The following is a 26,596-nucleotide window of genomic DNA, read 5'->3' as shown; positions in this document are numbered from 1 at the left end:
TAAGGTATTTTTCAACCTATGATCGAGGACGATGTATTTTTTGACACACTCCTATATATATATATATATATATCACTATTACTGGCTTATCTTGTAAATCATGTTATGGAATGGTTTTAAATTTACATGTATGATTATTGCAAATGTCTATTTAACATTCGAGAAGCAATTGCATCTGCTAATGTATTTAAAGACCTTGGAATATGCTGATATTCAATGTAATCAAATTCACGTTCCAAGGGACACACTCTCAAAAATAATCTCAATAACACTGGATTTCTAATGGCATACACTCTATTAAGCTGTAGTACAACGAGTTCATAATCTAACCTCACTATCAAACTCCAAATTCCAAATGAAATAGATTTAGATAATAACTCAATCACTGCACTATACTCTGCAATGTTGTTTGTTGTTTGACCGAGGCTTACCCCATGCATAGAAACTAACTCGTCAGAGGGCGAATAGATAACCCAAGTTGCGGAAGAGATGTTCTGTGTATTAGACAAGCACCATCAGCAAATCCAATGTATGTTTGGAGAGGTATCGACATCTGCAATATCAAGAGTAAAACCAAGATAAGTAGGAATAATGACGAAAAAACACTCTCTAAGCTAAGCACACTTTTTAAACTAAAACACACCAGCTAGAAAGAAAAAACTATCCTAACTAAAAATATCCATACCCATTCTTTTAAGCATAGTACCTCTTCAAGTAAAGGCCATTTCTGGGTTTACCCAAAGAGTCCCCATCAAAGTCTACCAATTCATAAGCCCCTTTAGCTAGCTTTCGCTTGACAACATAGGGACCATGCCACATAGGAACGAATTTTCCAATGCCTAATTTATCATTAGCTTGATCATACAATAACACTAGGTCTCCTTCCGAAAAATTTCGAGGGGTCACATTTCGATCATACTAAGCTTTCACATTTCGATCATACTGAGCTTTCATACGTTTTGCGTGAGTCTCGATCACCAATGCAGCAATACGTCGATTCTCATCTAATTGAGCTAAGTATAACAAACGTTTTTCCTCTTCGGAAGTAGCTGGAAGTAACTCGATGGCCATTTGCAGTGATGGGATTTCGCATTCAATGGGTAACACAACTTCCAAACCATAGACTAGTTGGAAAGGAGTGAGCCCTGTTGATGTTTTTACTGAATTTCGGTACGCCCAAAGCGCTGAAAATAGCATGTTGTGCCAATTCGACCGATGAATCCCAATGATTCGTCGCATCATGATAACTAAAACTTTGTTGATGGACTCAACCAGACCATTCGCTTGTGGATGATAAGGGGTTGAACTATCGTGACGTAAACCAAGCTGGCCTGTAAGTTCGGTCATCATAACGTTTCGAAAATGACGCCCATGATCAGTGATTATCGCTTGTGGGACACCAAACCTAGCAATTATATGATTGAACACGAAAATTGCAGCTGTCTTGCCGTCTGCCTTGAATGTAGGCATCGCCTCGGCCCACTTAGTAAAATAATCTACCGCAAGGATGATATACGCATGCCCCCCGGCCGAGTGAGGGTTACATGTAATAAAATCGATACCCCATTTTGCAAAAGGACCAACGGCAATTATAGGGTGGAGGGGAGCAGGTGGAGCGCACATCTTACGATCAAAAATCTGGCAGTTGTGGCATTTTCGGACCGCCATAATACAATCTTTAAACAAAGACGGCCAGAAGTAGCCAACGCGCAATATCTTTTGGGCTGTGGCATACCCAGACATATGACCGCCACACGCTCCAGAGTGACAGTCATTTAGAACCCTTTCAGCTTCCTCGTGAGTTAAGCAACGTCGAAAAATAGAATCCGCCCCACGGCGATAAAGTGTATCTCCAATAATCCTGAATTGTTGGGACTGGAAACGAATCTTTCGACGTTCTGACCGTGAAATTTCGGGCCGAAAGGATTGGGTCTGGAGATAAACGATGATATCCCCATACCACAGATCTAAAGTGCTAATTAGAAACAAGGATTCGTTTGCAATGGGCTCCTCCGCCACAGTTTCCGTGTTAGCACGCGGGAAGTCACACATTAACTCCGCAAAAACTAAAGATTTCTTAGACTTAGATTTCTCAAATTCCAAGTTGAACTCCTGCAGGATAACGATCCATTTAGAGTACTTTCCCCCTAGCAATTACTTGGTCAAAATGCAGATCATAGGGTTGCAATCCGAAATTACCGTAGTTTTGCGTAGTAGAATGTAGTGACGAAAACGTTGGACAGCTTGAACGACTGCCAATGCCAATTTCTCCACATGTGAGTATTTTAGCTCAGTTGGGTTTAACATTCGACTAAGGTAATATATCACATGTTCCGTTCCGATTTCATCTTCCTGAACTAAGACCATTCCAATGGTGGAATGGGAGGCGGCGAGATACAAGAAGTAATCCTGGTTGTAGTTGGGAGGATGCAACAACAGTGCATGGGTCAACGCGTGTTTGAGTGCATCAAAAGATTTCTGAGCTATCTCATCCCAATAGAATGGAGTGTTCTGTTTCAACAACCGGGTAAAACCCTTTGTAACCTCGGCGTAGTTAGGAATGAATCATCGTAAAAAAATTTCTTTCCCTTGCAAACTTTGGAGTTGGTGAAGACTCGAAGGAGGAGGCAAATTGATGATAGCTTCGACCTTCGAGGGATCGACGCGAATGCCGGCTTTCGAAACTACGAATCCCAGCAATCGACCCGTTTCTATACAGAAGACACATTTGTGTGGGTTCAACCGAATACGATAATGCCTACACCTCATAAAGATTGCTCGTAAATGGACGAGGTGATCAGCTCGATGTAATGAATGAGCAGGCAAGTCATCGAGATAGGGTTGCACAATGTGCTTGATGTCATGAAACGCATAAGACATCGCCCTTTGAAAAGTTGCGCTGGCATTCTTAAGCCCAAAAGGTAACTTGCAATAAGCAAATGTCCCCCATGGACAAATGAAAGCCGTTTTTGGTTGATTGGCAGGTAGAATTTTGATTTGATTGTATCCGGAAAAACCGTCCATAAAGGAAAATATTTCGCTGCCGGCATAATCATCAATGATTTGATCGATATAGGGAGTTGGGTAATTGTCATTTGGATAGGCTCGATTAATGTCCCTATAGTCGATGCATATTCTTATTGTTCCCTGTTTTTTGTTAACCGGAACAATATTTGATACCCAATCCGTTAGCGGGATCGGATAAATGAAACCTGCTTTCAACAGTTTTTCAACTTCTGCTTTAATTGCAGCAGCTTTTCGTGGGTGAATCTGAAGCAAACGTTGCCGGATGGGTTTAGTGTCCTGGTAAGTCTTGATCTCATAAACAACAATCGCGGGATCAATTCCTGGCATTTCCTCATAGGACCAGGCAAACACGTCGCGGAATTCCTGAAATAGGGCCTTATATAATTGAATTTCGTCATCTGTACACGAGGCACCTATAGGAATGTTCTCAACAATTCCGGGCTTAACCGAAATGTCAATAGGAATAGTTCGAGAGATGTTTCCCAAATTTAACTCTGAATCGGGATGTTTCATTGGATTCTGAGGTTCCTTGACATATTCAGTCGTAAAAATTGATGAGAAATCATTTTCAAAACGATCATCCTCAGGTAAAAACGAAGATCTGTGATGGAGATCTTCCCATGGTAAATCATCTACACATAGTATTTCACGAATTTGCTCATCAGAATGAACAAGTTCAGAAAACGTAGTAAAATCCGAGGTTGATGTGAAAAGTGATTCCTCACAGACCACATTCATTAAGTCATTTTCGGTTGAACACGAGTCGGCAAAACACTGCACGGCTTCATAGGCAATTTCATATGGACTCAAAGGCATGGAATTACCAAATGAGTCTATCTTAGATTTAGAAGGAACGATCCAAGGATCATCATAAAAACTGGTGTCTGATGTAATCATATGAATGATTGCAAATGAAGATAATGCGTTGATTGGAGGAAAAGGAAAAGTTCCCAGTAAACCGACATCTTTAACTAATCCTACTCCAACATCCTTATATGGGATAGTCGTTTTACCAACATGCTGAATACTCTCCGAAGAGGCTGGGTCGGATGAAAAGTAAGCCAGCTGGTCTATTGTTACGATCTTTCCATTATGTGGAAACTTTATTACTCGGAAGACCGATGAAACGACCGCTGTCATAGCGTAAGACCAACTTCGACCCAATAGAAGGTTGTAATCTAGAGGGGCATCAACCACCTCCACATCTAGATTAACGATTTTTCCTTCAACCCCTATAGGAAAATCCTGTAGAATGCCAAAAGGATGAAACCCATGGCCATCAAAGGCCTTAAGAATTGTCGGGGATTGATTTAGTGAAGGAGAACTAAGCGATCTCCAACACTGTATCGACATAATACACGTTGAGGCTCACTCATCAATTACAGTCTGATGAATAGGCCTGTTTTTTACTATCACTGGGATCTGGAAAGCCATTTGATGAGGCAAACGCGGTGTACTATTTTCTAGATCAAAAATTATTAGGTTCGGGTCCTAAACATCAACAGCTCCTATAGCCGACAAAAGTAATTTACGTTGTGCTGGGCATGATTGCAGCACTTCCAAAGCCGACATTGCCGAGGGTGAAACAGCTAAATCTTCAACAATGTTATAATTCTGAGCCGCTCTCGCATGTGGATTGAAAGCTGACTTTCGAAGTATACCCTTGGCGGGCAGTTTGATTACTAAGTCTGGATTAGGTTTCTCGATCTGTAGTGGATCGGAACCGGGAGCTGAGGTTGATGGATTAGAATGAGAAGATTCTGCTTCTTGCCATCAACAGGACTTTTACTACCATAATCTTGCGATCGAGTCGCAATCCTAACATGGGACATCATCAATATGGGTTCTTCATTGGCACTCGAGGAAGAACCTATCATCTTACTGTCTTGACTCGGAAATGGATCCTTCAAGACAGCAGGAGTTTGGGAACCTTTGACAATCTTCGAAACCTCTGCACGATGAGGACAGTGTCTTTTCAAATGTTCTTCGTCACAAATGAGACAAGGATAACGAGGTTTGCACTTTTCATCATTGGATTCCGCCTTTTCAAGTTTCTCCTTTGAACTTTTGTCCGTTTTATTCTTCTTCTTCCTTTCTTCTTCCCACCGGATTTTGATTTAGCCGTATATGACTCTACAACGTGAATATCGGTGGAAACCTCTGCAGAAGAATCTCCTGTTGGGGAATCAGGCAAGGTTATGATAGGAGAATAATTCTTGGAAGACTTCTTCTTACTTTTAGTGTTAACCGTACCAATCATACCGTCAGCGGCATGAGATCCCGAAGGAGCTGCAGCGATTTGATTTGACTTGGGAAGATCGGGGATATTTTCGTGTAACGTACCTGACTGAGTATAGACCAAGTCAAGGTACTGTACTTGAGCAATCACTTGCTCCTCAGTAACAACTCCGGCTTTAGCAACATCTTCAGTGATCCTTGGCAACAAAGATTTTACAAACCACTCAACCAAGATTTGATCCGGAATAAATACCTTCACTAAACGTCATCGATGTCTCCACTCATGAATATGATCTGAAATGTACGTGGATATCGATTGTTTTAGCGAAGTTAACAATTACGTGCCATTGTCATATCGGACTGGCAACTGGAAATGCGTTAAAAACGAGGTAGCTAACTGGCTAAAATTATAAAAAGTGCCTCGCGGTAACTCAATGTACCACTTGTCCGCGAGACCAATTAGAGTGCGCTGGAAAAGTCTAAGACAGATCGAATCATCTGTGATAGAGTTAGACACACACCAGAGGTGGTAAGTCATCACATGGTTCGACGAGTCCTCTCCAGATTTACCTTCGAACTTGGGAATGTCACTGGGAAACTTATTTGGCATTGGCGGCCAAAACGGAAGATAATTAATCAGATCGTTCGTTAGGCGTGACAAGTCAGGTAAGTCCAAAGTTGCGATAAACGGTAACTGCCGATTACGATCCCTAAAACTCTGGGTCATGAGACCAGCCCCAGGAGGAGGATATCCAGGATAACTAGGAATAGGAATCGCGTTCGGGATATTGTATCCTCCCGGAAAACCAGGATTAACCAGACTGTACTAGGGTTGTTGAGGTTGTTGATAAGTGTACCCAGGGTACTGTTGATACTGATAGACTGGCTGCTGAACAGCAGGACCGAATTGGTACTGTCCCTGGTACGGTTGATAGGTGAATTGAGGTTGACTTGTGACAACCGTACTTAAACCAGGTTGTCCTACAGGCATCTGAACCGTAGTTTGAATCGTGGATCCAAACGGTGGTAACGATGTCTGAGGAGTAGATACAGGAACAGTAGAAACCGGAGCTGTCGATACTCCAGAAGTAGGTGGGGTAGATTGAACAGATGTTGCGGCAGTTGCAGCAGTCGTTTGAGATGGAGTACGAGGCGCAGTAGGCCCAGACTGAGAAACTACCGAAGGTACAGAAGTTTGAATATTAGACTGGACTGGTTGCTAGGGTGTACCAGAAACTAAGGGTTGTCCAGTTTGAGATGACAACTGTACACTTGGCTGCAACACCTGTTGGGTTTGCGATGCATCCCACACTATGTTCATTCCGGGGTACTGACCCATAACAGGTTGAGAATATAGAGGACCATAACCGGGTTGAGGGTAGGATTGATAATTGAAAGGTACATTTCCCGTTCCTTGAACATAAGATTGACCTTGGGGTGGTTGGAAACCTTGGTTCGAGTACTGACCTTGGGGTAGATACCCTTGAGGCACGTACTGATACTGGGGTTGACCTTGAGGTATAAATTGATACTGGGGTTGACCTTGGGCTACATATTGAGTCTGGGGTTGACCTTGAGGAACGTACTATACCGTAGGTACGTACTGTCCTTGAGGTTGCCCCCCAGATGCAAATTGTGTACCTTGAGGTTTCCCCCCAGGCGTTAATTGAGGCTGCCCCCCAGGCGGTAACTGGCCACCTTGAGGTTGAGAATTGGGAATAGAACCTGACATCATAAGAATGTCTTCTACGCTCAATGGCTTTGTACCATTGCTTCCAGTTAATAACCCTTGTTCAATGGGTTGAGGAGATGCTCATGAAAAAGTACCAGAAAGTGACTGATACCCAGAGGGAACAGAAGGACCGCCGTACAAAAAAGATTCAGGCGATTGAGTAAACATGGACGACTGACCTGACATATTTACGGGAGTATAAAAACCTCTAGGATGATAAGGAGCACGAGGTGGTGAAAAACTTAACCCTGGGTTTTCTAAATAATTAGTCAAAGAAAGATACCAAGTAGTACTCCTAGGCGGACTGTAAAAAATTGATTCACGCTCCCTTAGATCAAGAACAGGTTGATTTTTAGGGATAGGGATGCCTACTTCTTCTTCCAGAGCAAGTTCTTCAATAGCAATAAGTCCAGAAGGAATATCTTGGGTAATTACTCTTTCTACCCTAGGTGAATCAGGACCACTAGAAGTTGGAGAGACAAACCCCGATGTTGGAGTAACAGGTTCAGATATCTCAAGTTCTTCACCTATATCACTAGTAGATGAAAAGCTACCAGCAAGTTCGGAAACTGAAATCGATTGCGGATCGTAACCTGTTACTAGAGTTTGGTAATCAGGATGTACAACCAATGAAGACTCTCCTTCTTCAGGTGACCCAACTTTACTACCACTAGGAGTTACGAGGACTTTCAAGCCTTCAAGCTGGCTCGGGACTTCTTCAGGAGGTTGGCCCCGAAGTCTACGGGACTTCCTCAGTAAATCAGCCACGGTTACAAACTCAGGAGACTGACCCCGAAGTCTATGGGACTGTCTTGGTAATTCAGCCACAGTTAAAAACTTTTAACTACTTCACACGCTAACAAAGTAAAATCTCAATGAAAACCACCTAAAGCCTCTAAAGAACCAAACAAATTTGAATCACACGCCTAAAGAATCTAGAGATCAAACACACACAAACAGTAACTTTCTGGACCGAAAACACTAGTTGGTGATGAAATCCAACGTCACAGAATTCAGTACAGAAATGGCGGTTGGAACAGTTACCCCGGCAACCTGCTTAATGAATAGACTGGACCAAGTTCCTCCACTTAACCGTCTCGAGTGAAGTGAACCCCCCAGAAAATCCAAGTGAGTCTAACCGACGTCTGCTTCAGGTACAGTGGGATCTTCCCACCACTGTCACCTTAGCAAGAATCCTAAAGAATATGGTCACTAAGGCTACCAACTGAGACAAATACACCTGGGGGAACAATCTACGATCCGATACGCACGCAAGGGCAGAGTAGCAAGCTCAATCCCCTTGAAGGCTCCTTGACATAATCCAAGGTTTACCGACAAGTGACCCCAGGCTCCTCGACAATGGTTAATCTGAGGTTTACCGTTTTTAATACGTGAATATCTGGTGTCGTTCCCAATGAGGAAGGATTGATTCCCACACTGGTTCGGACACGATCTCGTGCTTCTCCTTTAAGAGGAGCTTTCCCAGAGCATAAATGCAACAATTTGATTTCTTCCTACCGCAAGATACAGCTACTTGTTTGTTTTTACTGTCTTGGAGAGTTAATTACTCTCCTACTCCAAGACACTAGCCTAAGCTAAGTTGGTGTATCAGAGCCCTAGAAATAAAAATGTTGCTAGATGAATTTTACTTTAAGCGTTAATTTTAGTGGTTTTTGTTTAAGTCAAGAGGTGGCGGAGATGAAACTCGTGGTGTAAAGACTCGACTCGAAATCACTAAAAAGATGCACCTAAGATGATTTAAACAATCTTTTCTCTTCGATGAACTTCTAAACTAAGAAAGAGTTTGAGAATGCAAATACTTTGTAAACACAAATCTTTCTCAATTAAACAAATTTAAAGAAGAGCTTTTCCTTTCCAAAGCACTCAAAACGAGACAACTAGCTATTTCACACAAATTTCCCTTTTCTTTTCAAAGCACTCAATCACTACAAAAAACAAACTTTTTCCAAAAGAGATTTTTTTTATATTTTGTAAATAAAACACTCAAAACTAATGAAAATGACTAACTTTGAGAGCTACAAACTATAAAAACCTACTTGAAGTCAAAGCCTACTAAAAGTCTTTTTGAGGATGTTTTACTTAGCTAAATGTGGGCTAAGGACTAATTTATGCAGAATCACAATTAGTCAAAAAACAACCAATCTTTCGTTTTCTTTTTAAAAATGAAAATCCAAACTTTTAAATACAAGCTTTTCGAAATTTTGAAATGAGAAAACTCAAAGCGGATTCCTCAACAAGGGGAGATTTCATAAATGGTCAGACTCATAAGAAGGCTGGCAGACACCAAAGTGATCTGAGGTCCCTACAGCTTCTAAGCTCAGAGCCACTACACAACCAAATTGAAAAACAAGCCCAACAAGCAAAATTCCTAGGAATTTCACCTAAAACCCTAACACTAATGAAATTAAACCAAGGAAAGTTTTTGACAGGGAACAAGCAGGTCTGGGCAATGGCTAAAACCTATAAACAAATTCTAAACTGATAAAAAAGAGAAAAATTTAAAATTTCTCAAGATTTTGACAGGGTACGCAGGCAGCCTGTTTACACAGGTGCGTTCACGCTCTGTGCACAAAGAAAAAGTGCGTACAGGTACGCACTGTGCTTAACTCAGAGGGTGCGTACCTCTCCCAAAACTATGAAAAATAAAAACTAACTCAAAATTAACTAAATCTACCCAATCCCACAATCATCAAGTCAAAAACAGAAACGAAAAACACAGTTTCTCAGGTCAAAGTATAAACAAGGAAAACAATCAAGTCCCCAGCGGAGTCGCCATTTTGTCACACGGGATGAGTCGATCTTGCGGACAAGATAGACCTTCCTAGAATCTAAAGAAGACCTAATGACAAGCAAACCAACCAGACACTATCTTTCTCTAAATATGCTTTGATAAACAATAGCAAACAAGTGTTTTTAGGGCCTACCTTTGGTCCAACGCAAGCTTGTGGATGCCCTCGCTCCTTTGATCCAAATGAGCTCCTTTTCGCGAATCTGCAAACACAAACAAGGCAAACAAATTAAATAGCACCTGAAAATCCAATTGCATAAAACATATTTAACATGAAAGTCAAGGAGTCCATGAAACAAATAACATAAGATACTTGTTGAGAAAAATGAGTTTGATTGTATTAATTCAAAAGAAGAAGAACTTTACAACTTTTGCCTTGACGCTGTACAAGCTCCTCCCAGGGTCCAACAAGAAGTCTCCTCTACTTTGACAAGTTTCACTCACTCCCCAATGAAGCCAAAAAGGTATGTGATCTCTCCTCTTAAGCTCAACTAGGAAGTCTTAATTTCACCAGCATTTACCCTCAAAATGTTCAGCTTCTAACCTCCCTAGTCCTCACCCCAATGCCTGTATTTATAGTGCAATGGAGGGAAGTTACTAGGTCCTCCTTCAAAGGGATAAATCCCTCCTTCAAAGGGATAGCTCCTTTAGTCAAGGGATTAGCTCCTTCTCTTTTGGGATGCATGAACCACCTCAGCTTGAACAATCCACGTCAAAATTCCTTCTAGAAAACTCTAGAATTAACCCAAAGTGAGTTTTTTAAGATAAAACTTGCGCCTTTTGACTTTCACAGGGGTCCGCACCTACACCGTTAGGGACAGAGCGGGTAGGTACGCAGCTTTTGTACACAGAAGGTGTGGAACCGTAGGTGACCATGAGAGAAAGTGTGGAACCAGAGTTACATTGATTTTTAATGTCTTTCTCCCATTTCCAAAGCTTAATTTGAAGAGCTGAGGTCTTAGACTTGCTTAGGAGGACAGTACAAGTGATGATGGACCCATACTGACTGCAAATAATCATGGTGATGATATTTTTGTGTAACACTAAGATATTTGAGAATTCTCTTTGCTAATAGAAAATGGATTTGTCTAGGAGCTGCTTGAAATCTTCCAACAATACCAACTTCCTGCATGATGTTTTGTCTTGAAGTTTTCAAATATAGGAGGTTGTGAATAATAGGTCAATATAAACTCTGATCCACCTCTGGGTGATGCATCAATCTTGTTGAGCTTGCAACCTGTAACCATTGGAGTGCTTACCAAAGAACATTTCTCCAAAACTCCCTTTAGATAATTGCTTTGTGAGATAAAAATTCCTTTGGAAGTCTGTGCAATCTATAAACCAAGGAAATAAGAAAGTTCTCTAAGCATAGACATCTAAAATTTGACCTTTATATCAACTGAAAAATGTAAAGTCGGTTGATTTTAATCATTAACAAAAATAATTTCATCAACATAGACAACCATTACTAACAATTTTCCGTCATTAGATTTCACATATAAATTACTATCAGCCATTCCTCTTTTAAAACCACAGTTGAGAAAACAATTGTCCAACTTGGAATACCAAGCTCTTGAGGCTTCCTTGAGACCATATAAGGCATTTTTCATCTTGAAAACATAATTAGTTTTATCTGTCAATTGAAAACCATTTGGCTACTCAATTTAGACTTCTTCCTGTAATTATTCATTCAAGAAAGAAAAATTGACATATATCTAATATATCTTGAATTTCTTGAAACTAGAAAAATCCAAAAACATTTGGATTGCTTCTAATCAAGCAACAGGAGCAAAGGTTTCATCACAATTTAAACCTCCAATTTTTGCATTATAAAAACTAATCTTTCCTTGTTTCTTACAACTTCACCATGCTCATTCAATTTTTTCTTGAAGACCCACTTCGTGTCGATAAGATTCTTGTTTGTTGGTCTATGAACAAGCTCCCAAGTCTTATTTTTCTCAATCTAGTCAAACTCTTCATGCATAGATTTTAACCAGTTATCATATTGGTTGACCTAAGAAAAATCCTTTAGTTCCATCATAGATAGCAGATATACATGTTCTTAAGCAGGGGGATTTTCTAGTCTTCTTCTTATCTGCACACATGTATTTAAATAACCAATATTTGATCAGTTGGGTGGTGTTTTTGCACATACCTTGCAAGATCCAAGGATTGAGGACTGAAGGAATTTCCATTATCTTCATTTGAAAGTGGCTCGTCATCCTTCTCATCATTGTTGATTGGATCATTGGATCTATTATTTATTGGTTGATAAACTTCAAATTCAGTGTGCTCATCCACTTTAACATAAATGTTGTCAACTATCCTCTTTGCATCCTTATTGTAGCATCTATAACTCTTTCTATTCTAAGAATACCCATGAAAAATACCTTCATCAACCCTGGCATCAAACTTACCAAGCTTGTCATCGTTCCTTTTGATATATCACATGCTTCCAAACATTATGAAATGCTTAACTGTCAATCAGGTTAGTCATACCAAATCTCATATGGAGTTTTATCATTGTTTGGTTTTAAGTGTGTTTTGTTGAGAATCACCATTATTGTGTGAATGGCTTAAGCCAAAAATCTCTATTGAATATATCTTTATCCTATCATGGCTCTTCCTAACTGTTGATTTGATCTATTGGATCTCTCTGCTACACCATTCTATTGTGGAGTCTCTATTATGGTAAACTGCCTTTTGATGCCATGTTTCTTGCAAAAATCATCAAACTGTTTTGAAATAAACTCACCTCCATTATCAAACCTTATGCACTTGATTTTATAGTCTATCTCATTTCCATCCATGGATTTAAAGTCTTTAAACTTCTCAAAGGCCTTTGATTTTTCTCTTAGAAATGCAACCCACATCATCCTGTTGAAATCATCAATGGTAAGCATGAAATATAATTTACATGTGGGTGTATGAGTTCTTGAAGGACCACATAAGTCCACATGTACTAGTTGCAATGGCTTGGTTGATGAGTTCTCATTTCTTGAATGGTACTCAAACTTGTTTACCAATCTGACAAAACTTGCAAATAGTATTATCAAGCTTTGAAAGCTTTGGTAGATCTCTGACAACATTCTTCTTACCCAATTTGATAATATGATCAAAATTCAGGTGTCCAAGTCTTCAATTCCACACCCAAATCTCATCAATCTTTAAGAAGCAACATCTCTTTGTCTTCTCTTTTAGGAAATAGGCATTATTTTTTGTTCTCATATCTTCAGTTATTATTTCTCCAATGCCTACGGACTTGATTTGACATTTTTTATCTTTGAACAACACATCATATCCTTATTGACACATTTGAGACACACTTAGTAAATTATTATTTAGCCCATCAACAAACAACACATTCTTGGCTTTACTTCTACCATTTGTTAGGCTGACAACTCCTTTACCAACAATCTTAACAAGTGCATTATTTCCAAAATTTACATTACCTTTCTTAATTGGTTTCCATGACAAAAACTTACTTTTGTCTCCTAACATATGCCTGGAACATCCACTTTCCACATGCCAATGACTTCCTTCATTCTAAGCATATAGTACAATATTACATTTCTTTATATTCTCTTCTTCTTTCTAGACTTTGGATTCTTGGCTTGTTTGCTTGATAGTTGGATCAGGCATTTTATTTTTGTCTGCAAGCAACTGCTCTATGCCCAAAATCCTGACAGATGTAACATTGAATCAAATTATTCAAAGGATTGAATGGATTGTTGTACCTAAATCTCCTCATCCTTTTCCTAAAAAATTAATTATTTGGATGATAACTTCTTCTTCTTGACTTGAATTGTCTATATGACAAATTCACCCTAAAATTTGTTTCCTTGTGCCCATAATGTGTGTATGTAAAATAGTAGCCTCAAAAAATTCCTTCATACCTAGGAGAAAATTGGTTTTTGAACATTTGTTGGGTTGCCTTCTATGTATTTCGATTTTCCTCTCCAACATTGTTTAACTTTTGTAGAGTAAATTTCCTCCTTTTGATTTGTTGTTGTTGATTAACCTTTGATTTCATATTGGCCTACATGTTGCCTTTGTCTCTATGTTGTTGCATTGAACCATCTTTTGTTGTTGATCTAACTCCATTTTTTGTTGCTTGCACAAAATTAATCACTTTCTTTCCCTTTGAATCAATTGTTGAGCTTGACTCGGGCTCAAATCCAAGACCTTCTCTTTTATTGGAGACCCTTTGATCATCAATGAGCTCATTCAAACTTTTAGTCCCGTTTCCAAATTTTGCATTTAAAATTAGTTGGGTATATGTATTCTCTAGCTCCTTCCTTAGCAAAACAATTTCTCCTTCAAGTCTTTCACAAGCTTGATGTTTCTCACTAAGCTGCTAAGTTAGAGTTTCTTAAATATTCTTGCCTTCTTCAATCTTCAAGAGTAAAGGTTAAATGGCTTCATAGTTTTCTTTGATCAACAATCCATTTTGAGCTTTATTTTTATTTTTGAGTCTTTCAATATCTTTAAGAGTGCTGACTAGATCTCCTTCTAAGTCAACTTCAACCTCTTCTTCATCAGAATTAATAGCTTCTACTTCTAAATTTTCTATGGCCATGAGAATAAATTCCTTTGGATCTTCATCATCTTTGTCCTCATCTGAAGATTTTCTTCCTTCACTTTCAAAGGAGCTAGCATCTTGGGTGTAGAAGCTTTTTGTCTTATCCTTATTTCTATCCATTTTCACTTTCCTAAACTTCTCCCTAGTTTCATATTCCTTCTTCTTCTTTTCAGGACACTTGGAAGAATAGTGACCAACTTTTCCACAGTTAAATGACTCAAAAGGTAGCTTACCTTTTTACTTGTTTGAGCCTCTATTAAGCTTCCTCGTGAACTGGCTTTCTTTTCATTTGATTCACAACATGAATCATCATGTTCTTCATTAGGCTTCTTCTCTACTTTGAAGGTTGACTCCTTTGTTGTAGGCTCTCTATTAGAAATTCTCATCTCATAAATAGTGATAGTTCCAAGTAGTTGGTCCAAAGTGAGAGTCTTCAACTCTATCATATCCTCAATGGATGAAACCTTGGGATTAAATCTCTCAAGGAGATATCTCAACACCTTTTTAACTACTATAGTTTCTTCTAATTTTTCATCAATACCTTTTTATAGTTTTCACAACCTCATCAGCTCTTAGAAAGTATTTATAAATATATTCATCATCATGCATCTCAAGGACTCAAATTTTGTTCTAAAACCTTGATTTTTTGCTTGTTTTACCTTGTTATCACCTTCATAGTAGCTACTCATTTTGTCCTAAATAGCCTTTGCAATAGATAAATCCATAACCTTGACTAATTTTGATTCAAGTAGGCTAGGAAGCAGGGAATTCATAGCTTTAGATTGCATATAAAATCCATCTTCTAATCTCTTATAATCAATGTTGAAGGATTTTTATGTTCTTCTTCCACGACATTCCATACATCAACTCCAAGTGACTAAATATAGGTCTTCATCCTTAATTTACAAAATGAATAGTTTGTTCCATTTAACATAGGAACCCTATTGGAATATCCTCCTTCCTAGTTTTCCACGGTCCTTGATCTTTCTTCTTGTTGCTAAACTAATTTGAAGTGACCTAGTTTTCCTCTTATACCAATTTTTAGAAACTAGGAAAATACTAAGGGGGGTGAATCAGTATTGTAGGAATTTTAAACCTATCTTTCACTAGTAAAGATTATTAGGACACCAATAAATACTTTAACAAGAATTCATATCAACATCACAAGAAGAAACACAAGAAGAACAAAATATAACACATGGATTATTCAATTCACTTCATAAAGGAAAGATTCTACTTGCTATTACAAAGTTCTCTAGTTGCAACCATGAGGAAGCTACGACTCCCTAATTTATCAGCTGCAATTGAAAGGAGCTACAACCCCTAGTTTATCAGCTACCACTAAATGGAGCTAAAAACCCTAACTATTTACCAACCACTATTGGAAGGAGCTACAACCCTTGATCTACAAGCTACTACTTGCCTGACCTCAATGATACATCTTTCATTCCATTTTCAAACCCAAATCATGAAGGCCACTTCCTTACATAAACAAATAAATTTTATCCTCAATCTATCACCATAATCACCTTCAAAAATATCTGATTATTTATCATTCCATCACACACACCTACAACATCAATCCATAACCAACACATGTACTCCTATCTTGCAAATTTGATTTTGCGTATAAATAAATTTGTGCTGTTAATTTTAGTTATTCAACTTTTATTTAAGTTTACTTTAATATCATGCATAAATATTTATTTTATCCTTTTTCTTGATTTAAACATGTCTTCTAAATGAGTTATTTAAGTTTTCTAACTCTTCTCCCCTGTCTCTACAAGAAGACCTGAGTTAAACTGCTTAATTCTGCAATTCTAGAATTTTTATAGAATTTATCAAAGGTTTTCTAAATTTGGATGACCTCCAAATTTAACCAATTCGCCGAATTTGTCTCCAAATTTTTCCATTCCACCAATAATGTTGCTAACTCAATCATGCCTTTTTTAAGATTTTACTACTTCACCAAATATGTGCACCAAATTATGGATGTTGTCTACTCATTCATCCATAATCCTGAAGCCCTTAACCAAATTTCCAAGCTACCAACCCATATGCCCAATGCACTTTGTTCTAGCCCCAAAAATGGACTTAATCAAGACTATAGATATGTTTTAGTGCTCAAGCACTTAACACAAAAACCTTTGCATATGTCCTTCATTGGGTCCCTCCGCATTGTGGCCACGAGGGCTTAACCTTTGTTCACAAAATCTTTCACACCCATGGTCATAACACCCGCATAGAACCATGTGTTGGTCTCAAACTTTAGCTCCCGACCTTAATCTCTCCATGAAAACTCTCTCAGCAAAAAAATTGTGAAGCACCCTACCATTATCGTCGAGATCATTTCCTCTAAGGTCATGTTCCTATGGGTGCACTTGCATGACATTGTGACTAATGAAATTTTAGTCGAGATTACCTGTCCTCCACATTATTCTCAGAATAGGAATTTCACCACCAGTTGTCATCATTTTCTTGTTTCTTAGATGGTGAAAACTCAGTGGAGCATGAGTGGTTTCTTCTAGGGATAGTTTCTTCCAGGCTGAGTTTATTTCTAGATTACCTGCCTAATAAGAGGATTGATCATATTTTTCCCAAGATTTCATGTCCACCGCCTTAGCGCTACCAAGTCTCGGAGCTTATTTCTTGGAAATTTCTCTCTTGCGCATTCTTGGAAAATCTTCCAAGGATTTTCTTTGTAACAACCCCTCCCACTTTCATCGACTTGTTGAGGTAAACATGAGAGGAGGAACCACTATGACATGACTCGACCTCCTAAGTTCCATTATGGAAGTGGGGCCAACCACAAAAGACAACTCACATCTCATAACATTCTACAAGGGCTACAGGTCACTCAAAGGCTAAGTAACCACCCCAGGTGACCAAATCCTAAGCTGGACACCCTTTTCTCCGACCTGGGTCCCCAACTCCTCCCACAACAAGCACTCCATGTAGTTGGAAGCCTACATCCATGCGGTTGCAACCCAAATTTCTCAGTAATGAGAATTCAATCTCGACATCTGGGCCTAGATTCCAAGTCATCCTCCAGACCATTACCTAAAACATCCTGTAACTTCTTAGAATCAATAATGCCATGAAAAAAATGCTAGACATACAATTTTGAAGGCAGAAGTTGAACTAGATTTCCTAGAACATGACAAGCATTTCATTAAACATATTGCAAACAAGTAAGCTATAGGTCATAAATGCATATCTAATCATAAAAGTATGAGATTCAATTGAGAATCACGGAGAAGTCCCTATGCCCTCTTTGCATAGTTGCAAAACCACTGATTAGTCCATACATTCACCACTCATAAATAGCTAAACGTTTCATGACAAGAGCCATAGAAGATACACATCATATGAAAAACATATGACCAGAAAATAACTAGAATATAAGCCATGGAAACTCATTCATAATATCACCAACACATTACCAATAAATACACATGAATCACAATACAAGAATATAACTTATTAACACAGGAAAATACCAACCAAGTTAGGGACTTCCACGTACCACTAGACCATAGATTGGGCTCAACCAAATCTCTCTTTCATCAAATCACCCTCGTGCCATATTCTAAGCATGAATGTGAGATATCATGGAATAAACCAAACAAAACCAAACCAGGGCTTCTAGAGGCCAAACCACCTCAAACCTCAACCAATGATTCCACCTCATGGTCAGACATCACTAACACCAACTAGATTGGTTTCTACCCAAGTTTTCCAGGGCTCCAAGAACTAGTAACTCAACCCATAGCCCTTCAGGGCTCCAGAGTGTTTGTCCAACCTGGCTCCTAGACTAGTAACTCAACCCATGAAGGGTTCCAAAGCATTTTTCCAACCTAGGCTCCAAGACTAGTAACTCAACCTACATTGTTCTAGGGCTTCCTAAGCTTTTGTTCCAACCCACAACCATAAGGAATTATTAGCACCAATCAAAAGGAAAAAAAACAATGGAAAAACTCACAACACCATGGTTATCTAAGAAATGGCAAGGCTAGGAAAAACCATTGTCAATCCAGGTAATCCTCCACGCCAATGACAGATCATAACTAGATAATAGCATGCATATACCATGCATACATAATCAATGATGGAAATTTCACATGCAACCTATTACATGCAAATCAATCCAGATGTAGTTGCTGATCCACCTTTTCCCTTGTGCTTTCCCACTTTTCTTTTCCTTCTTTCTCCAAATCCAATGAAAAATTAGAGTGCTCCAAGCATGCTCCAACAATTATCCAAGCAAGTGTGCAAGATTATGAGAGAGAGAGAGAATAGAGAGAGATCTCCAAGCTAAAACTAAGAAAAGGTTGTGAACTAATCCTTAGAAGCCTTTTTATCATTGAGGCCTCTATTTTCTTCAGTTTCCTCTATTTTCCTTAAATTTTCTCGTCATGCAATTTTGTGATGTTTTATCTCCATTTTCTTGTATCTTCCATTATTTTCATAAATAAAATGCCAATTATTGCCACTTTCCCTTTTCCAATGCCTTTGCCAATTTCCATAGCCACTTATTAATCACCAATGATCCCCGTCACTATGTTTTGCAAAAAATTCATGTTGGAATATGTGTCTCGTGACCTTGGTTATTATTATTATTTATTTACATGGGAAATCAACTAGGGGCTATTACATTCTTCTAGGGCAATTTTCTTCCAGGGTGACATTTCACTGCCATGACGATGCCACCTATGTTTGCTAGTTGTCTGCCACCTTTGCAAGGGTGCCACATGTCACTCATTTTTGGCCCACTTAGGTACCTAAAAATGTTGATTATGCATGCCATGTGTCATGAACAAATTGGTCCATGTCACTATGGAATTATACTTCCTTCGTACCTCCTTCATCCAATGAAATCGTGTGTTGGATCTCTTTTAAATAGGTCTATGTGGTCAAGTATCCATGTCAACAGTAAAATGGGCCCCAGCCTTGGTTTTTCTATGAGTTTATTTGTTTTAATGTAAAAACCACCAGATTCAATCCCATTGTGTTGACCTACTCTATTAATCGCCTTTGAAATTCTTGGCGATAACTCATCTCTACATATATCGACGATAACTAAAAGTTGTCTCTTAGAGAAAAATCTGAGGGGTTTCTTCTAAGATCACCCTTTTGAGGTCTTGGGTGATTTGTCTTGTGGGTCCACCCACTGTAGACTTCCACCAATCATAGCACCTATTCTGACTTTTCCACATTATCCCAGTGCTAATTCATCTTGGGAGTTTACCGTTATGCGTGACTTCACACCATATGGGGAACCTCCACCAAGATTGTGTGGACACGGACTTCACTACTGGCCAATCACCTCTTCCTCCACTGCTTTGTTTTCTAACCATGTACCCTTTGATATACATTAATTTCTCCACCAGAGACTCTGTTATGTTTGAAAAAAGCACCAAACTTGCACCAATTTGACCCTTCACCAATTTTAGGACTACAATTTTGACTTTTAGGGGTACTGATCTTTGACTCGAAATAACTTCTAATCTAGGACGACATTTGTCAAATTTTATATACCACTAAAAATATCTTTCAGAACTCTATCCATCTGAGTAGTTTCCAACAACACTTGAGATGATTTGTTATATAATAAGTGGCTCCAAAACCTTTGCACCTTTAACATTCTTCTTGCAACCACATGTGCCTTTGCAATCATTTTGTAGAATTTTCTCTACAAATCAGCTAGCTCACTGATATCATGTAGAAATTTCAACTGCAGATCAAACTGATATATGCAATGTACTAAAGTTTAATACTAGATCTACATCTACCATAAACTTAGCGGAAGTTTAATTGAACATGAGCAACATCAAGCATGAATAGATATAACTGAGAATGAGAAGTAATCAACCATAACACAGAAGATATAACATGGGGAAAGCACCAGCCTAAAACCCCATCTCTGTATTATCAATCAAGTGGAAATCCTCAACAACATACAAAAAGAATTAGCTCAAGCTATCCTGCTCTCTATGTACTCTGATGATGTAGCTCATGGACTACCTAGGCCTGTATATATAGGCTGAACAAGTCCTCCAAGATCCTATTTCCTTGCGCAGTTTTGATTGGGGTCCAATGTCATAACATGTGTGAATTGGCCACATCATACCTGTTGTAACCTCAGGTCCAACTACGCAATCCAAAGGAATAATATTCCTTCTACATGCAAGGAATATTCACAAGGAATATCCTAGCAACTGATAGTACATTGTCCCTCCATCTGATCTCAATTGGGTCATTGTCTGAACTGACATGCATGAGTTATCCGTGAGTGAATCTTCAGTTATCTGAAAATATCAGTTGTTACATGCATGCAAGCATTAACAAACTGAATCTCATTAATTTAACAACTTGTTAAATTAATCTAACTGGACTTGACTTAGTTAACTGAGCCAACTAATTACAAATCATCCTCATCCTTTAACTAATGGTTAAATCCCTCAATCAAAGGAGAAACTGTTGCATGTCCACCCATAGACTTCAAGTTCATAATTCCTTAACTAATTAACTGAAGATGAATTAATTAATTAATTTACAAACTGCTGTTAATATCAAATTTGAATTTTACTTCCTATCTCTAGTCCAGGGACTGACTAAAATAGGAATCCACACTGAACTGCTAAAAATAGAACTTCTATTTTTAGCACTTCCATTATTCATTCCCTGTTGCCAAATCCAACACTAATACCCAAACTTCTATTTTTAGCAGTGCTATTTTTAGCACTTCTATTTTTAGCAATTTCTAATTGCCATTTTTCAACACATATTTTTCACCTTTTCCATCAAAGACAACATATTTATAACAATGGTTCCACAAGCACCCTATGGTTGTGGTTCTCAGTCAAGGAATATCCTTGTTTCATGATTTCATGTTCAACAGACTCCTGAGTTTGATGAATAGTTTATTTGGTTCAGTGCTCGACGGTTGGCTTCAGTGTTTTGCATGGTCAGGGTTCGAACTCTTTGGTGCTTTGTGGTTGTCCATCTCATCGAACACATTTATTAGTTTTCTTTTCTATATAGTAAATAAATGAGCAGTGTTGTATCTTTGAGATTGGATGAAGATTCGTCACTACAAAAATTTGTTGACCTAATTGATGCTTGTTTCTCGCAAACATTTCAAACTATCTTTGAGCTGGCTACATGGGCAGATGTGGAGACCAAACGATTGAGACATCAGATTATCATTTCCATAGGAATAGGTATTTCCACCCTTTGGGGTCAAGTCATTTGTACTGAAACAAAATCATTCTATTTGGTTGGTGTTGCACGAAGTAACACACGATGCAATTGGTAGTATGTACATATTAACTAGTTGAGGTTGTGGGTTCGATTCTAGTGGTTCAAGAGGTTAGAGATTAAATTTTTATTATTTTTATTTTGCTTGCAAAATCCAATTTTGTCGAACTATTAGATAAACCAAATATGAATACTTTGCCGAACCTTTTCCCAAAAATGGTAATTTTTTATAACACACCCTGAAAGGGCCCTTTTGTCGAACACTTAATTTATTTTTTGGTTTTATATGGTTTTTGGGGGGTTTTGGGGGTTTTTGGGCTCATTCCAAAGACAAATTAGATTTTGTAAGAAGCATGATGATTAGGGTTCAGTTTTGAACATTTCTAAAGGCCTAAAAAGCTTTAATGATGTATTTTTTATGTTTAGAATCAATGTTATTTGTTTTGGTGGCTTATGACTAAGTTGTAATTAGTGTTGATTATATGACGAAAAAGGTTCCAAGAATAATTTTACATGACCAAATTGATTAACAATTTGTAATAGGGTATGGGTAGGATATGGCAGGTTGATGACAACATTATGATATTAGCAACATGGTTAGTTTTGATGACCTATAATGAAGAGTAGGTGGATCTTGTTTTAAATATTATGCAAAGTGGTCCACACGAAGTTGAAGAAGGAGGTCGGTGCATCAATTAGGTTTTAGCCTATTAAAGTGGGTGCTTTCACATCTTCGAATTTGATGCCTCAATTAGGTTGTATTCTATTGTAAGTAGTTTCTTGCACATCTCAAGAGTGAGTGCCTCCAGCAGGTCGGTGCCAGAAAATCTATGTAGATGAATTGAAGAAGAAGAAGAAGAAATTCGTTTTCTCTTGTAAGTGTTTCCACGTTGAAACTTGTGTCCTATTATGTCGATGTGAAAATGACTTCTTGATGTATGGTTTCACTTATTATTATGCTACAAATTGTTATGGTAACATATTTATTTATTGATGAAATGTGTTAAAATTATAATTTTTTTGATACACTGATTCGTATCCCCCCACCCTCTCAGTGTGATCTGTCGTCTAACATAAATTTTCTTCTGGGGAACTATAAAATCCAAAACTAGGACCATAGTGAGGGGAAATGATGTTGATCCTCTAGTCCAATTTTCAAATATCAGGTCGTAAAATTTGTGGAAATATGATCAGAGGAAATTGGGCTTCCTAAATGCATTTCTAAATAGGTCATATTGGTATTTCTACTATATATTTATTCTAGGAGGTTCCAAAAGCTGAAAATTGGACCATAGTGAAGGCAAACCCCATTGATCATCTAGTCAAAATTTCAAATATGGGGTCATGATATTTTAGGAGATATGATCAAAGGAAATTGAGCTTCCTAGATGCTCCTAAAATAATGCATCAAATATGCCATGTTGGCATTTTTTCTATAAGTTTTCTTCTGTGAGGATCCAAAAGTTGAAACTTGGACCATAGTGAGGGAAAATCCCATCAATCATCTGGTTTAGTTTCCAAAACTTAAACTACTAAAATTTAGGAGATATTCCCTAAGGAAATTTCTATATTAGTCTGCATGCAAAGTGTTTGAATAAATGGCTAAATGTTTTGATGATTCATTGCATCCAAATTGTTTGATAAAATTCCTCAATAAAAAAAAAATTGTGGACGGGGATAGTATTGTTGTATGATAGTACTATTGTAGCTGATCTTTGCCTATTTGCATGCAAAGCATTTGAAATTTGTTAAAGGTGTTTTAGCATATAAACTACTTGATAAAATACCTCAAAGACAAAAATAAAAAGTTGTATGATTAAGTGGTATATTAAATTTAGTGTGTTACAAGTGGAATTAGAGCAATGATTCTTATTTGATTTCATACAAAATGTTTGAAAATTTGTCTACAAGAAAAATACTACTTAATTGGTTTTATGTTGAGTATTTGAATAATGATTTACATGAAAAGTGTTTAACCAAATTTATGAGAGATAAAAATCAAGGGTTTGCAAGTGTGGTTAGGATAAATTTAGAAGGGGTATGTGACAAAATGGTATCAAAGTTTATTGTTAAGCTTGTGAAAAGGAAAACAAATTGATACCCCATATCTTTATTTGAGTATTAAGGCATTGGGCATGTGACAAAGTGGTATCATAGCATGGTTCAACATTGTATATGGATGGGCTCAATAACAGATGAAATGAGAGCTTTGATACTATGTGACAAATGGTATCAAAGCAAAGGTTCAATATTGAACTTAAATGGGCTCAAGAAAATATGAAATGATATATTTAAGCATGCATGTGTACTTAAGAGAAATTATTTTGTTGTATATATAAACACAGTGGTGTTACTTGAAGTTGACTTGAGTTTGATGCAACAAGATAAATATGCAGGATGGTGACTTGATTTTCTAGAACAACCCAACAAAATTGCAAAATTTTATCGCTGAGTGATGCATCCATAACTATGATGGGGAGTCCCTTAACTTGTCTCTTGTGATTTTTAATACTTTTCTTTAATTCTTTGAGAAGTTTTCATATGCTAATGAATAATAGCATATGCATGATAAAATGCAAGAGATGAAATAGTTCAAAAATGCATGTCCATTGAACATATATTAAATTATCATATGCTAGATGAATCAATATATGTTAGGTGCATATAGTAACAGATGTGCATGCATAAAGACTTGAAGTAGTCTATTGTCATAACATGATTTAGATGACTAACAGTGGTTAATTTTAAACATGTAACCTGGAATAGGTTGATAGCATGATTGGGAAGCCAATGAAGATGTTGCCTGTAGTCATGTGGAATCAAGGTTGTGAAAGATAAGGTTTTGATGAGAGAATGGTACAAGTGGCATCTATGCATGTTGTGATAGTGTTGTGAGTGCACTTCTCCTTGGGTTTCCTCATGGAAGGATAGATACCTAGAGGGATGAGTGTAGGGACAAGTGTTTGTGTATGGGAACTGGAGAGTACCTAGAGACTCGAAGGCAAATGAAAATCCTATAAGCCACAAGGCTCTAAGACATCCTTGGCCAACCCAAGTTGGAGACCCTGGAATGATAGTGGCATAGCTTGAGGAACTGTTGTGATCAAAGAAAGTGGTGCACTACCTTGGATTGAATGGGATGATGGGGGGATGTGAGACTATTGGTTGGAGGTTGTTGAGGTTGGTACCTTAACCTTGTTTATGTCCAATGTCAGTTATGTATCATACTTGACTCTTGGTAAGACAATGTCTTTATGGAGTCATGCTCTGGCCTAAGAATTACCCATTGTTGAACAAAATAGGAGTAGAAAATCCTATGGCTAAGAGAAAGTAATATGTTTTCTACAATCAATGGTTTTCTTCGGATAATTTTTCTAAGAATTATTGATTATGACTTGAATTTACTCACACTTAAAGCATTGTTTGAATGCCTAACTAAGTGCATGATATGATTATATGCTTCTGAGATTGCATGAAGTAATTATCATGTTATAAGATAGTTATAATGATATAATGTGTGTTGAGACAGCTAATATGCATATGAGTGAAAGGAGAAGGGACCCCACGGTTGTTACAAGCAAGAATTTTGGGTTGTGAGCCTGTAATAATTTGAGAAAAAATATTTCTTTGTTTAATAAAATTGTTATATCTATTCATGTGATGAAATTCATAATGAGCTTGGAATATTTCCTTGCAGAGTTGCATTAGAGGGTAGATATAGATAAAGGATTAGTTAATTAGGGCTTCACGGGTCAATATAAATCAGATGGATAGTGATGTCACAACTATGAAAGTGGCTTAAGAAGGGAGTTTCACTTAACTGAAAATTGTGTTTGGATGATATATTTTATTTATGAAAATAATAAGAATGCGTGAATGGTAAGTAAATATAAATTGGTACTTGCTATTTTTTGAATAATACAATAAGTTTTCTTAATGAATTCCATTTCACATGGAATGTTCATATGGAAAGTGTTCAAGAGTGATATCTTGTTGTTAAGTACCACATGAAATAAAGTAGCGAGATTATGCTTAGGCTTTTGAGATTTTTCATGTGAATGATTAAAACCAAGAGAGGTTGAAAATTAAATTTAAAAATAAATTTGTATCAATAGCATGGAATATGTGGAAGTGTGGCACATGTATGAAAAGATGTATATGCACATGTTTGGGTGCATGATTGAAGGCATTGTTTGAATGTGTAAATTGGATACATAGTGAAAATTCCCTTTATGAATATTCATTGAAACTTGTGTGTAAGCAAATGAAATGATAGAGTTGTGACTAATATGTGAGGTTGAGATCATTTCAGGGGCTACAAAATGTTGCAACATCAAATATGCGAAGAATCTGGTTGAACAACTTGAAAAGATCTTAGCTAAGAATGTATGTGATGTTAACCAAGTAGGACAAGTAGCAAGTAAAAGTGAAAAAGGTAAGGAGCTGGGTAGGAATTCCTTTCAACTAAATTTGACAAATTTTTTTCAAATCAATGCATGTGTTGCATGGATGCCCAAGCTTAAGGTAAAAAATTGTCAGTACCAAAAGATTTAGTGAAATATTAATAATGTGTGCACACATTGAGATGTTGTGTTGAAAAACAATTAAATGAATGAATAATACACTCATGAGGTAAAATTAGTTTCGTAATGCATTGAGAGAATGCATGAAAATGTGGGATGTGTGAAGAAATGTAGGGATTTCAATTGTGTTCATGAGTCCATGAATATTGGTCGAACAATTTTGTAAGCTTGTAAGTGATTCTATCATATAACGTTGGGTTTGTTGGTAAGGAACATGTAAATAAAGGATAGGATTTTCCTAGTTAACGTGAAATTTGTATGGAATTGTTGATATATGAAAGCAAGTTTGTCATTAATACCTAGTGCGTTATGACAAAGGAAAGAAGCCTTCAATGTGTAAAGATTGCTAGAATCTTTGTGATGCA

At 37.6% G+C, this 26,596-nt stretch overlaps 1 protein-coding gene across 8 annotated transcripts in view; it reads left to right on the top strand.

Moving 5' to 3' along the window:
* LOC149235255 (uncharacterized) overlaps nucleotides 1–26,596 on the top strand; it is a 163,486-nt gene that overhangs the window by 64,742 nt on the left and 72,148 nt on the right. For 4 of the 8 annotated variants that reach the window (XR_016268272.1, XM_089461334.1, XM_089461329.1 and 1 more), the window contains one exon: nucleotides 25,961–26,472. The exons of the other annotated variants lie outside the window; for them this stretch is intronic. Coding sequence is in view for 3 of the 4 variants with exons in the window: in XM_089461329.1 (XP_089317455.1) it covers nucleotides 25,961–26,202 (242 nt within the window). In the remaining variant the exon portion in view is untranslated. Of the gene's footprint in view, nucleotides 1–25,960; nucleotides 26,473–26,596 lie in introns of those variants that run through there. 8 annotated transcript variants of the gene reach the window in all.

This window comes from Pinus tabuliformis, chromosome 8 (assembly GCF_031772625.1).
Source record: "Pinus tabuliformis cultivar Carrire ecotype Pingquan chromosome 8, CPIR1, whole genome shotgun sequence".
In the NCBI taxonomy this organism is placed as follows: Eukaryota; Viridiplantae; Streptophyta; class Pinopsida; order Pinales; family Pinaceae; genus Pinus; species Pinus tabuliformis.
The sequence above is the reverse complement of the archived record's forward strand: the minus strand, read 5'-3'. Positions and strand labels throughout refer to the sequence as shown.